This window comes from Eulemur rufifrons, chromosome 27 (genome assembly GCF_041146395.1).
Source record: "Eulemur rufifrons isolate Redbay chromosome 27, OSU_ERuf_1, whole genome shotgun sequence".
Taxonomy (NCBI): Eukaryota; Metazoa; Chordata; class Mammalia; order Primates; family Lemuridae; genus Eulemur; species Eulemur rufifrons.
In genome coordinates, this window is record NC_091009.1 from 20394519 (window position 1) to 20411422 (window position 16904).

The 16904-nt window shown below is 38.7% G+C and overlaps 1 protein-coding gene across 3 annotated transcripts in view; it reads left to right on the plus strand.

Annotated features, from left to right (window-relative positions):
- The first annotated feature begins 1464 nt into the window (after window positions 1-1464).
- Window positions 1465-16904, plus strand: part of ESRRG (estrogen related receptor gamma) — a 169339-nt gene continuing 153899 nt past the window's right edge. For all 3 annotated transcript variants that reach the window (XM_069459315.1, XM_069459314.1, XM_069459316.1), the window contains exon 1: window positions 1465-1880. In XM_069459315.1, the coding sequence (XP_069315416.1) occupies window positions 1478-1880 (403 nt within the window). In that variant the 5' untranslated portion in view covers window positions 1465-1477. The remainder of the gene's footprint in view (window positions 1881-16904) is intronic.

Sequence of the window (16904 nt, forward strand, 5' to 3'; positions counted from 1 at the left end):
TCCTCCATTTTAAAGTCACAGAACAATGGGAGGAGGAGGAGGCCCTGGAGGAGAGCACGAAATTTGTGCAGTGATGAACTATCATTAGATTTATTGTGAAAGAGATAATTGCATCCCTTTGGTTTTAGCCTGTGACTACTCCCCCAAATTCTCGTGAATGACCATTACCCAGTGGGATTCCCATAAATCAACTTTCCACTGGGAAGTAATTATCTAAGTCCCTTTCTCATCTGCCTGCCACCTCTTCTTTCTATAGTGGGCTCTTGGAAGGTTCTTAGAGACTTTGCTAAAAGGGGTTTTGCACTATGGCTAAACAGACGGAAAATAGGGCGAATTATATCTTTTCATCTAATTACCTTTCCTGAAATTCAATCACTTATGGGTCCAACAAAGAAAGAGGGGCGATGGTGTGCTGCTTCTAGATAAGAGAAACAATTTGTCAGATCAGATGCTTCATCATAGTTCCTTTTAGGAGGTGTGATATTAAAAGACAAAAAGAAGGGGGGTAGGGCCATCACAAATCTCATTTTTTCAGGACAAAATTTGATGCATTTCTACTTTTACTGAATATAAAGTACAGTGTCAGATTTATGGACTTACAGGTGTACTGAAGGCCCAAATGGCTTTTACCAATTCACTTCTTAAACAATAGCAAATCACACACAAAAACGCACGCACATATTTATTAATCAATGCTGGTGATCATTCACTAAATTTTGCGGGCTCTAGGACATAATCCTCAAATATTGGCTAGAGTTTTATGCTTGATGTCTTTCTGTATTGCTAAATGGCTATGAAACAGAGCAATTTAAATAAAGAAACAAAGTGATTGAGGATATATTCCCTATGTGTTTTACTCAGATCAATAAAAGACACAGTTATGCTTATGGAAGTGTGCTGACAAACAGTAATTACAGAGCTGAGGATCATCTGTTCAGTCTTGAAAATAAAATTTTGATTCTGCTCATAATAAAATGATTGCAGCATCAGCATGTGGAAGGAAAGGCAGAGTGAGGATAAAATACAATTTTAGAAATGATATAGACTTTGCAAATCGCCACCTCTTCCATTGACAAATTTAGAATCCAGACAGTTGATTTAGATATTGACAGTGGTTCTCCAAGAGAAAGGCAAAATAAAAAGCAGTTGGACCCTTTAGAGCTTTTGTTTATGGCCTGTCTGGGCACTTTGATGTAACCCTGTCATGCCCTTATGCTGATTACCTTCTTGTAGAACAAGAAATATTGACTAGAGAATGAATGATGTGTAATCCCTAGCCCTTAGGAAGCACTCTCAAAGAGCAGTGTCTTTAACATATGAATTCTTCTATTTTTTTTCCCCTCCTTTTATCTTTCCTTTTTGCTGTCTCTATTTCCACCATCTCTTTGTTTCTACCTCTTTTGGTCTGCATTTGACACTCTCTCCTTCTCTTTCTCTCTCTGTTTGTATCTCCCTAAATCTCAGGCTTCTCTGCAGAATGTCAAACAAAGATCGACACATTGATTCCAGCTGTTCGTCCTTCATCAAGACGGAACCCTCCAGCCCGGCCTCCCTGACGGACAGCGTCAACCACCACAGCCCTGGTGGCTCTTCAGACGCCAGCGGGAGCTACAGTTCAACCATGAATGGCCATCAGAACGGACTTGACTCGCCACCTCTCTACCCTTCTGCTCCTATCCTGGGAGGTACTGGGCCTGTCAGGAAACTGTATGATGACTGCTCCAGCACCATCGTCGAAGATCCCCAGACCAAGTGTGAATACATGCTCAACTCGATGCCCAAGAGACTGTGTTTAGTGTGTGGTGACATCGCATCTGGGTACCACTATGGGGTAGCGTCGTGTGAAGCCTGCAAGGCGTTCTTCAAGAGGACAATTCAAGGTTAGTGTTGGATCTGGGAATACCCTAGCCCCTTCCAACCTCACATCATGATCTTTTTTTTTTTTTTTTCCATAGTTCTTATCCTCATAAGTCAAGTTACATAGTCTTAATTCTATCTTGAGTAGAAAATAGAAATAGATTAAAATTGATAGTGGAAGATTTATAGAATAAACTTTCCCCAGATATACTCCCTATCCATTAATTCTCCTTTCACTATTAATCTCTAATGATGCAATGATAATAAGCTTTGGGTGGAGTTTAAAAGAGCATAGCTATTATTAGAGCAATGTGGGTCTATATGGCAACTGAACAAATGTACATTGGATTAACAATGCTTCTTTCCTCTTTAGTTCTTCCTATAGGTGCATGAGAGTAATAAATACCTTAGACCAGTGGTTCTCAAACTTGAGCATGCATTACGATCACCTGGAAATCTTGTTAAAATGTTGATTACTGGGTCTGACCACCAGAGTTTCTCATTCATTAGATATGGGGTAGGAGCCTGAGAGTTTATGTTTCTAAATATAAATGCTGATGTTGCCGGTACAGAGACCATACTTTGACAACCACTGCTCTAGACAAATTTAATTATCTACTCATCTTCCTCCTTTTCCCACCTTTTGAATGAATTAGTGTAAAAAGACTTCAAGATTATACCGATGAAATTACATTTAATTATAAAATACACCTCCAAAGTATCTAAGTGATGCATACCCAAACCTTTATGTATTTCCAGATTTATAAATAACATCATTTCACACATAAAATGTAGAAAAATATGACTGAAATTTGTATGTGCCCCTTTAAACTGGTAATCCACAAATACAGAAACAGCTCATTTTACAACCTGTAGATACATATTCTGGCAGAAAATTAGATTTCACTTTTTTAGATCCCTCGTGATACACTTTTGAAAAAAATGAGAGAAGGAAAGAATAATTTTTTATTGAGGATCTATAGCACACTCATGATTCTGTTGAGAAGTTTGCAAAATATATCTTCTCAAGAACCAGTTATGGACACAAAGTCTGTCTTTCCACGTAGAAGTGGTTCTCAAGCTCGCCAGCTCACTGCAGTCACCTGAAGACTTTTTTTTTTTTTTTTTTTTTTAAATCCTGATGCCAGGGCTCATGCCCCAAATTCTCAATCAGTTGCTCTTGGGTGTAGCCAGGGTAAGGGGGCGTGAAGACAGAGCTCTGTGGCTAGCCTGAAGACTTTTTTTTTTTTTTTAAATCCTGATGCCAGGGCTCATGCCCCAAATTCTCAATCAGTTGCTCTTGGGTGTAGCCAGGGTAAGGGGGCGTGAAGACAGAGCTCTGTGGCTAGTGCGTGCTCTGGTGCAGGCTTCGGAAATTGGAAGAAGAGGTGAGTGGCAGCTGGCAGGTGAGACATGCTCCTTATTGTCGGGGGAATACAGCATTGGCGAAAAGCATGGCTGAGAACATGGCGAGCGCTTATATGTGGCTCTGAACAATAGTGGCAACATGCCATGGGAGAGTGTAAGCGCATGGGTTTACACAGGAGATAACACCTTGGTTGTGTAAATGTGCTGACTCATGCCTCCCCAGAAGGCTGGCTAGCCAGGGGGCCGGGCCAGAACAACATTGTGGCCATCATCTTAGTTTGGCCTAAGAAACCTATTGCCTATACAAATGCATTTTCCCTTCCAGGGGGGATTTTTAAAAGCTTCCTAGGTAACGCGTAATGCAAAGCCAAGGTTAAGAACCTTTGCACTATACTGTGCTGCAGTCTATACCAGTGGTTCTCAAAGTGTGGCGGCACCAGCAGTATCAACAGCACCTGGGAATTTGTTAGAAATGCAAATTCCCCTGCCTCGCTGTATGAATTCAGTCCGAATCTCTGGGGGTGGGCCTAGTGATCCGCGTTTTATCAAGCCCTACACGTGATTCTGATGCTCACTCAGAATAGTGGTGGTTCACTAAGAACCACGGCTCTGTACCATGTGAGTGTGATATTCACCACCGACAGCTGACCGCTGTCATCTTACATAACTAAGTCAGTTTACTTTGACCCTTAATAACTTTGTGATGTGTAGTTTTTAAAGTACGAAAGAAATAATGTTTATTAAGCTCTTATTCTTTTAAATATTTTAACAAAAGGTTATTTTGAAGCCCTTTGCACATAGAGGAGTCTCCCACCCTTCCCTTTTAAGAGCATCTGGCCGTGCAACTCTTCTCAGTCAGTTGCCCTGAAGATTTTAGTGACTATCCTCAGTGGAGGAGGTTGTTGTACCATGTCCCCCTTGCTTTTGTGTGGTCTACTGCATAGCTCCCTTGATCTGTGGCTGATGAGAACACAGCTAAGAGAGTTTACTTAAAACACACAGTTTCTGAAGACACATACTCTTACGTAATAGAATTATATAGTTTTAAGTGAGAAACATAAAGCCAAGTTAGTGTGCTGTATATATGAATTCCCTAAATATTTTAATAGCGTATCTTCATATTTTCTGGCTCATCATTGCCATATTTTATTAGTATTTTCTTCTAAAAATCCTTCATCCACTGAATCTTTATTTTCTTTATCATTATCTATAAATGGAAGGCATTAATACCTACTTCTAGGGATGCTTAAGAGTAAAACAAAATATAAAATCACATGTAAAGCGAGGAAGCTAAAAACAGTGGTGGTCTAGACACAAGGCTTTGTATTCACTTTAGGGCATTTGAGAAATGTCTTCTGCCTATTTACTACCATGGCAAAACTTGAGAATGAAAATACACCTCAAGTCTTTGGGTTCTTACCAGCCATTGTTCGACAGTATTCTAATCCTTATGGTTACAGAGTGTATGAAATTTAAACTGTTAGTAATTTGATTTTGTTAAATCAGTTTACACAGCTCTGGGTCTAACTACACAAAGATAAGCAAATATTTTGGGATAAATGAACAAGTACTGTGTATGCTAATATAAACGAGGTTCTCAATGTGAAAACCACTCCCATTTATTCAACAAATATTTACTGCAAACCTACTGTGAGTCAGGCAGCACACTGGCTGGAGTTTCATCTTATCAACATTTTATTAAGGCTATGTTCCCAAAGGTTGTAGATTGAGGCAAATTCCCTGGACAAATGTCTCCTGCCTTAAGGGAATACCAACTTTTTAGGGTAGGGGTATTAAACTCTTGGGTCTTCAGCATGTTTTGTAAAGATTGAACGACTATGTGAAAAAATTTCCTGACAGTTATTTGAAAAAAATCATAAAGCTTAGATAGTAATGGCTATGCAATAGTTATTTACTGAGCAATAATTAGAATAGAACAATTGGAATTCTATGCGTAATTATTCTTTAGGCTACTGAAATGCTACCAGGAGCTTAACAGAGCAAAGCACAGGGTGATTCTTGGCATTGATGTATGTGCTCAGTTTTACTCCATATTGGAGAGAGCAAGTTTCAAGGATTTTGAGCAGGAGACAGAGATGTCACTGTCCAGATTAGCACTCTGGACTTGCCCACCTGGCTGTGCTTGTAGCTGGCAGCTGGGCAGCCCTCCGTCAGGCTGCCCTGCTAGCTACATCATCAGGCGTCACACTGTGGTGCTTACTTAGCCCCAAAAATGCAGTGAGGCAAATAAAGGGATTAAATTGTGAAAGTATAATGTAATAATTAGGGCGGTAATTGTAAGGAAGATTGGAACGGCCCCTCCTTTCTGTGGCCAAATACAGTAGTGATGGCGATTGAACTCCAAAGACGTTGAAAGTGGCCCAGACTCTGTCGCTGGAGCTGCCATAGAATCCACGCTCCTGCCTTAGGGCAGCATTGCAGCCAAACTATCCTTGACAGATCGTCCCCCCTCCCTCCTCTCCCTTAAAACAAGCTCTCCAGGGAATAAGAAGAGATTACGTAACTCCCCTTGAGAACAAGTCTTTCTACAGACACAGGACCCTAATGGCCAGGACATTATGTACGCGTGGCTGCTGCCTTCCCAGGACTTGGTTCTGCTCTCATTGACTTAAGGGACATGTGTATCCCAAGGCACATTCATGGACAATATTGCCTCTTTAGAATCTTTACTTCTTATTGTAATAACTTATTTTTAGGATTGGTTATCAAATGTGTAATAAACGTAGAAGTTTTAGAAGTTGGGCAAAGTACTTCTTAAACTTGAAACCCAAGAACGTATATCTAGAGCATTTCTTGAGAAAGATAATGCAAATTGTTCTCTTCAGAGCTGAAGGTGGTATTTCTGTTGGGAATGGCAATTAATCATGGATTTCAGTGAAAGTCAACCAGAAAGGCATATTTTATTTATTGACTGTTTCCAAGTTATCATTGAAAAACTATTGAATGAGGTCAGCACTTAGGTAGAAGTCAAGGTTTTGGTTTTTGTTTTCCGACCAAAAAACTTTTTAGAGAACTTTGACAGTTCTACCTTGTCATTCAATAGGGCAATAGGGTTACAGTGGCAGCAATGATTTCATTGTCATTTTCTAGGTATATTAATTTTTTGTGGTGTGATGCTGTTATTTTTTTCCCAATTCTAGTTTTGGCCTCAATTCATAAATGAATGGGGATTTTTTTTCTTTGAGAGGGGGCACCTTTTCATTAAGAGATTTTTTTGGACTCTCATTAAGGAGGTAGAAGAAGGAAAACATCTTTATATCCAAAAAAGATCACTATATATTTCATTACTTAATTCACAAAACACTGGCCCTCTGAAGTTTTTATTTATGTATAAGAATAAGGAAAATAGTTTATATATCTAGATATTTTCATTGTATAGATAGTATAGCCATTCCAACTGCTCATTCTAATGCTAGAGATAAGGCATTCTTCTTTCTCTCACATTTAAAAAAAAATTATATATTTAAAAATATGGAATTTTTTAGACATTGATTGGAGCATAGGTTTTAGAGTCATATAAAGCCAGGCCTAAGTCTCAGTCACTTACCAGCTGTGAGACCTTAACCTCTCTATGCCTTTATTTCCCAGATGATGGGGGTTAAATGAGAGAATGTATGTCAAGGTGCCTGACCCATAGTAAGTGTTCAATAAATTATTAACTTTGGTTGATATTAGGAATATGACTGGGAGACTTAAGCACTGGATGGTTCAAATAATTTAGCACAAAGAGTTATCCTTGATGCTCAACTGGAAGGATTTGTATGTAACCTTCCTGGGCTCACAGCTATCCACCCTGTAGCTATGATAATAAACCCTCTCTCCCTGTAGCCATTTCTCACTAATGATGCCCTCTCATGCTCAGAGGCATTTAGGTGGAATGCCTGGAAATTTTGTTTTATTTAGTTTTATGATGATCAATTAACTTTTTCCCCCTGTGATATGGATGGGAAACTAGGTAAATCAAAACGAAAGCCTGAATCTTGGAACTTACATAAAACATCAGATTCCTAGTTAAGCTTCCCACGTGGGATTTAGGAGCTGAGGAATTAGAATGTCTTTGCAGCGTGAGAGGTGGGGGGTGACCGTACAAGAACTGAGTCCACTCTGAACACTGCGGGCCGTGGGATAGGAGTGCAGTGCGCGCCGCATGCCGTATAAGTAAATATGTCAAAGATGTAAAGCAAGATAACAAACTGCTAAGTGAAAAAGGTTCTAGGCTCTTATTTGACCAAATACATTTTCATAAGGGCCTGGGAGGCTAGCTTTTTATTTTTCAGTCTTAGACGACTAGGAATTTTGTGTCAGAGAAAAGCAATACAAGGAGAGCTGGTTCCCAGTCTGTGACTCATCTTGTACATAGTGTGGCTTCTGCTGCCCACATGTCTGAGGCCCAACAACCCCTTCCAGACAGCTCTCCTTTGGCCTTGCACAGGTCTCACAATGTGCACGCCACTAGGGCAGATTTGTCCAGTCTGGCTTCCAGACGACAGACCCAGGACAAGAGCCTCTCAGACCCTGGAAATGGACTTGTAGTGATTTAGCCATGGAATTCAAGGGTCACAGGTACTTGAAATCATGGGGTCCACAAGGGATGGCTCCAGCTGGGCTTGTCCCCTTATGTCCCCTTAGCACTTTGAATGGGCTCCTTGCACTATGGATGCCTTCTAAAGCCCAGGGCTTTCAGAAAGGGGATTTTCTTGCCTAGGTCTAAAGGTGGCATTGAAAGAAAAAAAACACATAAAGGTAGCATTGATAAGAGCCTAAATCTCACCGTAAATTTGGGCTATCAAAGATTAGGCATTTACCGGCAGGCCATATGTTAAAGACATATGGGCATAGCCCTGGGATCTAATGCTATCAACTTCTTTTCTACACTGGCAGTTGCCTAACTCCTTCTTGAAGCCAGCAAAGTAGTCCTAGAGGATCTTTCGTGGGTGTCTCATTTTCTTTGCTATCACGTGCTATTTCAGTCTTAGAATATTTGCTGCAGCGGAGGAAATAAGAACTTACAAATTGAGTATCTGTATATCATAGGAACCTTTCAAAGAAAAAGAATAGAATATTTTCTATTTAACTTAAATAGTATTTAGAGAAATAAAAACTCCCCCATTTTATATTAAATGGCAGCTTTAAAACTCTATGTTCTAAAATTAAAATCCAAAACAATATGGAAATGTCTAAGTTGACTTGATGAATCTCAGTGATTATCAGTTTGAATGCAGTATTAAATTAAATATAGAAGTAATATTTTCAAAAGAAATGTCTATAATGTATTTGCTTTAACTCAGAAGACTTGCTTTTGTTGTAAATTTAATTGAATTTTCTACTTTTTCTTGCACTGGATGCCAATTTTGTCTGAGTGTTTGAAATGCATTAATGTTGCCAAATTATAAATACCTAAGATCATTCTGCTCTTGTTATTTTAATAGTTAGGTTAGTGTTTATTTTGATTGTAAAAGTTAGTATTGCAGACTTTCTTTTTTGGTGGAGAAGATGTGTTATGTGAAGGGGGGAGTTCTAAAAACAGCATAATTTACAATTTCACTCTCTTGGTTTTGACTTAGTGGGACCACTCCTTGGGGTAAATGAGCAGTGATTCTTTATGGTTTGTTCTGACTTTTAGGAACTCACCTATATTGTCATACTTCTGAGGTTGTTGCACAGGTACTAGTCAATAGACTTTTTATAATAAAGGGACAAATAGTAAATTAAGTAGTTTAAATATCTTAGGATAGCAAATATGTTAGGATATGTGGGCCACATGCCTTTGCTGTTCCATACTCTTTGTTTTGCATTTTAAGCTGTTTAAAAATATAAAAACCACTCTGAGCTTGGGGATATACAGTAACAAGCCCAGGGCTGAATTTGACCTGCCAGCCATAGTTTGGGTAACTTTTAGACCAAGACACCCTCTTTATCTTCCTGTAGGCAACAATGATTAACAAGATTTTTGCTCCAGAGGATTTTTTAGGCAGCTTTGCATACATTATCATTTATTTAAACTGAAACCAAATTCTCTATCATCATGATTTTTTTTTAGTCTATTATCTCCATTTTCAGAATATTTTTACTTCTTCGGGGATCAAAATTTCCTAGTCTCTTTTCTCTGTTTGCATATTTTAAGCCTGTTTTAATGACACATATGTGAGCACTATGACATGTGTGCATATAAACATAGGTATGTGTATGTATGTGTGTATCGGTTAGGTAATCAGAGAACAGAATCAATGTAAATTAAGTAACAGAGTGGTTGATGAAAAAATTTGGATCTTTGGGTTGTATAACATAAGAATGATTATTTTAAGAGATTATATTTTGTGGGTTGATCATTTTTTTTTTTTTTCCCCTGAGACAGAGTCTCACTCTATCTACTGGGCTAGGGTACAGTGGAGTCATCATAGCTCACTGCAACTTCAAACTACTGGGCTCAAGCGATCCTCCCACCTCAGCCTCTCAAGTAGGTGGGACTACAGGCACATGCCACCATGCCTGACTAGTTTTTCTATTTTTTGTAGAGATGGGGTCTCATTCTTGCTAAGGCTGATTTCCAACTCCTGGCTTGAAGTGATCCTCCTGCCTTGGCCTCCCAAAGTGCTAGGATTACACATGTGAGCCATAGTGCTGGCCTTGATCTTTGATCAAGGAAAGGAAAATAGAAGAAAATGTAATGATCCTGACCCTAACTATATTTTTGTCCTTCAAATGTTAGAAACTCAAATTTGCAGATGTCAGAATCTCTGGTGTCATTCACATGTTTATTAAACACATAGTATGTTACTGTATTTTGAAAGTCATTTAAAAGTGGCACATCATTTTAACTTTTGATTCGTAGGGTATGTTTTCCCCTTGGGTGACACTGGATAAGAGCATATCCCATGTAAGGGGTACATGCCAATGGCATTCAGGGAGGAAATGAATTTGCAATAAAGCTGTTAATGCCATGTTAAAATGCCCCACTATATAGTTCACTGTCAAATTAAGTAAACAGACTTTGCTTTCCTAGCAATATATTTGCAAAATGGGTAACTCTCTCTCCTACCGTCTGTTACTTCACAGTGGTTGGAAAGAAGTGATAGTATGTGTTTCATATTCCTCTGATAATATTACATTTATTTTTCTTTATTTACAAAAATATATTTTGTAGTAGCGATATTGCTCTAATTCGGGAGTTACAATTTACAAAACAAACTTTTTCATAATTTTTTAATTTAATTCTTTCTCCATACTTTAACTTCTAATATGTCTTTTTATTTTTATTTTTATTTTTTTGAGACAGAGTCTCACTCTGTTGCCCGGGCTAGAGTGCCGTGGCGTCAGCCTAGCTCACAGCAACCTCAAACTCCTGGGCTCAAGCAATCCTCCTGCCTCAGCCTCCCGAGTAGCTGGGACTACAGGCATGTGCCACCATGCCCGGCTAATTTTTTCTATATATATATTTTAGGTGTCCAGCTAATTCCTATCTCTAATAGTATAGTTTTCTAAACATTTGGAAATTTTAAAAAAAAGACCCCCCCCAAAGGAAAAAAGCAATTGAACCTGAGCTGAGCAGCCATCTGATGTGCTTACAAAATTTATGTAAGTGTATAATTATTTTCATATCAAAACAGGAAGACAAATAAGCCTTTTTCTTCCTAAAATCAAGAATTAATGAGTGTTATCCATGGAGAGCATAGAGATACATTTTTAGGATCAGTCTAAGGCAACCAACAAAAAACTGGATGGAGAAATGGATGTTAGCAAATAAAAATCCAGGGACCTGGCGCAGAAATCTGATACGGAGGTACAGAAGAGCTGAGCTCTAAAGCTTCACATTTAAGGGATTTCTGAAAATGAATGACAAAACATTAGGTATTTTTAAGACTTAGTTCTCACTGCCTCTATTCTAAAAACCTTTAATATTATCTAATCATAACATTTAGAATATTCTTAGTTCCCCATTTTATTTTAACAACTTAATGGAAAATTTTGCCAATGGACTAAAATCTCTCAAGGAACATACAGTCTAAAATCATTCAATACTTTCAAAGCTTTTACAATACACAAAGCAGTGTAAGGAGGGGGTTAAAAGCCCAGGCTCTGGGTTCAAATTTTCTGGGACCCAGTTTTTCTTTGGGCAATTAATTCTCTGTGCCTTAGTTTCCACATCTATAAAAAAAAAGATAATATAATAATAGTAGCACCTATTTCATCAGGATGATGCAAGAATTAAATAAGATAATTTAAAAACAATTTGCAGAACATTGTAAAAATGACTATATTCATTATTACTATTAAATAAACTATTATATTCATTATTATTATAAATTAACAAATTCTTCATCTATTACTGGTATAAAGGCATTGTATTGAACTCAGCAGGCTGAGCCAAACTCATAATGTACAACTATGTATATTATCCACATATGTAATCGCTTGTGGGTAAGCCTAAAGAGATAAAAAATTAGAACTTCAAATTTGGGGCATATCTCAAACCCCTCAAAAATATTTAAACATTTTCACCTCATACCCGTTAGGATGGTCACTATAAAAAAAGAAAAGAAAAGAAAATAGCAAGTGCTAGAAAGAATGTGAAGAAATTGGAACTCTTACGCTCTCTTAATGGGAATATAAGATGGTGCAATTGCTATGGAAAACAGTATGGAGGTTCCTCAAAAAATTAAAAATATTTTGAAGCCCAAGGCAGGAGAATCACTTAAGGCCAGGAGTTTGAGACCAGCCTGGGTGAGTGAGACCCAATTTCTACAAAAGATAGAAATATTAACCGGGCATGGTGGTGTATGCCTGTAGTCCTAGCTACTTGGGAGGCTGAGGCAGGAGGATTGCCTGAGTCCAGGAGTTGGAGGTTGCAGTGAGCAATGACAATGATGTCACTGAACTCTAACCCAGGCAACAGAGCAAGACCTTGGCTTAAAATAAAATAAAATAAAAATAGAATTACCATATGATCCAGCAATCTTACTTCTTGGGATGTGCATACATCCAGGAGAACTGAAAATAGCATCTTGAACAAGTGTTTATACAATCATGTTCATTGTAACATTATTTACCATAGCCAAGAGGTATAACCAACCTAAATATCCATCAATGGATGGATACAGAAAATGTGGTGTATGTGTATAAGGAATATAGTAGTTGCCCCTATACCTGCGGTTTCACTTTCAGATATTTCAGTTCCCCAAGGTACAGCAGAATAAGATATTTTGAGAGAAAGAGAGAGAAATAGACCACATTCACATACTTTTATTATAGTATATTGTTATAATTGTCTTATTATTGTTAATCTCTTACTATGCCTAATATATAAATTAAACTATATCATGGATATGTATATATAGGAAAAAAACATAGAGTATATATAGGGTTCAGTACTATTATAGTTTTTGGCACCCACTGAGGGTGGTCCTGGAACATATACCCCACAGAAAAGGGGAAACTACTGTATTATCCAGTTTTAAAAAAGAAATCCTGCGATACACAACAACATGGGTGAACCTTGAGAACATCATGCTAGGTGAGATACTCAGTCACAAAAAAGACAAATACTACCTGATTCTACTTAGATGAGGTATCCAGAGGAGCCAAACTCATAGAAACAGAAAGTAGAATGGAAGTTGCCAGGGGCTGGGGGGAAACAAAGAGTTGGTTTGGTGTTTTGTGGTTTTTTTTTTTGTTGTTGTTTGTTTTTTTTTTTCTTGTTTGTTTGTTTTTGTTTTTTTTTTGAAACAGAGTCTCGCTCTGTTGCCTGGGCTAGAGTGAGTGCCGTGGCATCAGCCTAGCTCACAGCAACCTCCAACTCATGGGCTTAAGCGATCCTACTGCCTCAGCCTCCCGAGTAGCTGGACTACAGGCATGCGCCACCATGCCCGGCTAATTTTTTCTATATATATTTTTAGTTGGCCAGATAATTTCTTTCTATTTTTAGTAGAGACAGAGTCTTGCTCTTGCTCAGGCTGGTCTCAAACTCCTGAGCTCCAGCGATCCACCCGCCTCGGCCTCCCATAGTGCTAGGATTACAGGCGTGAGCCACCGCGCCTGGCCCAAAGAGTTGGTTTTTAATGAGCATAGAGTTTCAGTTTGACGAGATGAAAAAGTACACGACAGTGCACATACAGTTAGCACTGATGTACTATATACTTAGAAATGGTTAAGATGGCAAATTTTATGTTATATGTAAATGTCATTTCTTTTAAATATGAACTTATATTTACTTTTTGTTGTTTTTTTTTTTTTTTAAGATAGAGTCTCCCTCTATTGCCCAGACTAGAGTACAGTGGCATCATAGCTCACTGTAGCCTCCAACTTCTGGGCTTAAGCAATCCTCCTGCCTCAGCCTCTCAAGTAGCTGGGAGTACAGGCATGCACCACCACACCCAGCTAATTTTTTAAAAATTGTTTTGTAGAGACAGGGTCTCGCTATGTTGCCCAGGCTGGTCTCAAACTCCTAGGCTCAAGAGATCCTCCCATCTAGGCCTCCCAAAGTGCTAGGATTACAGGTGGGAGCCACTGCGCCCAGCCATTTTACTTGTAAGTATAAACACTAAAATATTTTACCATCACCCTTTACCTAAATTTGCTTTTATGTGAAACTTTTAAAATTGTATAAATGAGCTCCAATGACTAGGTCTTCACATTGTTGAAATCCCATTATCAGCAACTTTAAAAGAAAGTGAATTAACATAGTTTATAACTTGAGTTAATATACTTTATAACTTATAAGGAATTATCTAAGTTTATCAAGCAATATATCAGAAAAATGAATCACTGACCTGGGCTTTATTTAAAAAAAAAATCTTACCTATGCCATTCATTCATTCAAAAATTCTGAACCTCACCTTGCTGTTTCTCACAACCTGCCCAACAGCTTGGCTTTTAACAAGCTCTTACTGATGTTCTCTTTCCTACAGATTTAGCAAATCATATGGAGCTATATACTCCTACAGCTACTTACCAAACAAAAGTGACCCACACCAGTAGGAACTTCTGACCACAGAACTCTCACCATTCATTTTTATTTTCTTTCCAACATTTAGAGTGAACATTCAATATACCGTAACTGGGTTTAGCCATAACTAATTTTGAGTTTACAGAAGGAATGGGTTTTATTGCATAATTATCTTAACGTATGTATAAAAACATGCTCTTTGAAAAACAGAAAGGACAAAGTACCATTCCAACTATTTTGTACTCCAGCATTTAATATGCTGCTCTCTAGACAGAGGCAATTCTCACAAGGGCTGAATGAAACAACCTCATGTGTCATGACTTGGTTCTGGGTTAAGGGAGAGTAAGAAGAAATGAAGGAAAGCTAGTAGAATGTTCAGAGAGGACTGGCGCCTTTGTTTGGGAGTTTATCTTGTAATCAAAGAACAGCCTCCATCACCTTCATCAAAACAAACAGTCATCAGATCATACAGATTAAGGATGGCGTGTCCTCAGGGGAAAGGCCAGCGACCTGCAGGCAGACTCAGCCACGCCTACTTCCTAAGAAGTCCTATCATAAATATAAAATTCTACCCTGCAAAAACACAGGAAAATCAATGGTATTTTTATAAGAATTAACTGGGACTGATCTGTAGAGTCCTTCAGACTGGAACATATGAACACCACAAACTTCTTTGTCAAGAGTCACTTGCTGGGAGAGCCCGTGGACTTGACAGGTTGTAGGTTGGGGCAGGCTTAGAAAAGAAAATGACCAACAAAATCTTTGGAAGAAATGTCTGTGCTAGGGTTTGCTTTTCCTAAGAGAGTGATTGAATGAGGAGTGGGGATGTTTGAACGGCCCAGTTGGGTCAGAATAGAGGGTGTTACCACACTGGAACTAGAGAGGGTACCAGGTGGCTGATGCCACTGCACTCTAGCCCAGGCGACGGAATGAGACTGTCTCAAAAACAAACAAACAAAAAGCTTGTTGTCAATTAGACCTGCTCTTCTGTAAAGGAGTTAGAGTGAAACAAATATTCCATGGCTAGGAGGTGGCCTTCCTGCCCTGCCTCCCCTGGACAACCATTAAACAGGAATCCCCCACTGTCCCCTGCTAAGTTTTCCTATATGTTTCCCTTTCTTACCCTTCCTCCCTGAGGAAATGCCAGGCACTTTCCGCAGTCCCTCTCATGGCAGACAGTTCCGGTGTACAGGTTTTATTTCAGAGAGGAAAACTTCAGACACAAACTCTACATGTTAGGACCTTTCATTGTTCTCCTCTGGCCTTTCCTTGTTTTATTCTAAATCTAGCTAGCAGTCCTGCCTGAGTTCGCTGACTCTGGGGGTAATTACTCTTTTTGAATGTTCCTCCTCCTTTTATGACTAGGTCCATGGCGTGCAAGAGTCTTTTGTTTGGCGGGTTTGCTTGTGCTTCTCACAAAGTGCCTTTTATTCAGGCCTTTTGATGGACTAGCTCAAGGCCAGAAGAAGTTCTCTGTGTCGCACTTCCTTACTTCTGTGCTGAGAACCAGCACCTTCCCAAGTCCCTCTTAGCTCTTTCTTCTATGTCCCTTCCCTGACTACAGTTAACAATGCTATGAATGATCAGTGCTCACTCTCTGTTAGACCCCCTGCTGAGCATCTTAAATACATGATCTTTTTTAATTTTAACAGCAACCTCATCATGGATCAATTATTATGACCTATCCTCATTTCATTCATGGAGAGAGTAACTTCAAATTTAAAAGCTGTCCCAGAGTCATGCAGAAAATGGTAGAATCAGGCAGAACTTGAGCCGAGCTTGACTCCAGTGTGATAGCCCATCATCAATGTGTGATACTGCCTCCTGCAGTTTACATGTACTTACCATTACTTATGTCAAGAAGGAGTTCCCCAAATCACTATTAATTTTAAAGGGCTCAGATATTTGTTGAATATATGAACTTGATCTTAAAGGAAAACTCTGATCCTAATGTCTCTTTTCTGATAAAGTGCTGGGCACACTGATAGCATTCAAGCCCAGAAGCACTGAAGGGGACAGTATTATGGAAAGGTTATGCTTGCTTTTACCTGCTTAAGGTGCAAGGAAAATCTCAAGAAGTCAAATTCCTATGTAAGAGTCAAGTGCTTTTGTCACATAGGGTGTGATCCAAATTCCTCCATCTTTGTCATATGGACTTGTACCAGTGTGTCACTGTCACTGCAAAATGTACACACTGAAACATTTACTATCCAAAGATAGTAGATGCATTAGACTTAGTAATTTTTTCCCCTGTACCAAGAATATTTTGTCAACAAGCCTTTAGTTTTTTTAGTTGTATGTTTCAAAAGAGAGACAGGAAGACACATCAAGGTTGTTTAAAATTCATAGGTAGACAAAGAATATGAAAAAAATTGATGTTGGTTACTAAGCACAGCAAATTTGGAGTTTATGGTTAGCTCAGATAACTCCACTTTTCTGTGGCAGTGGTCACCTTTGAGCTCATATATGGGGACTTCTGTGACATGATCCGTGTACTGTAGGAGCTTAAAAACTGAGATGAAGTGGCTACACACATCACGTAGGGTTTGCATTCTGCACTGCAGGAGTACGGTTGCATTTTCCAAAACGATACCATCACATCAAAGCTAAAGACACTGAATTTCTGCAGACCTTGGATAAGAGATATTTATATTCTCCATCATTTTCACCAGTGACTGTATTTTTATTGTACACTTGTCATTGCCTTTTAAATGTG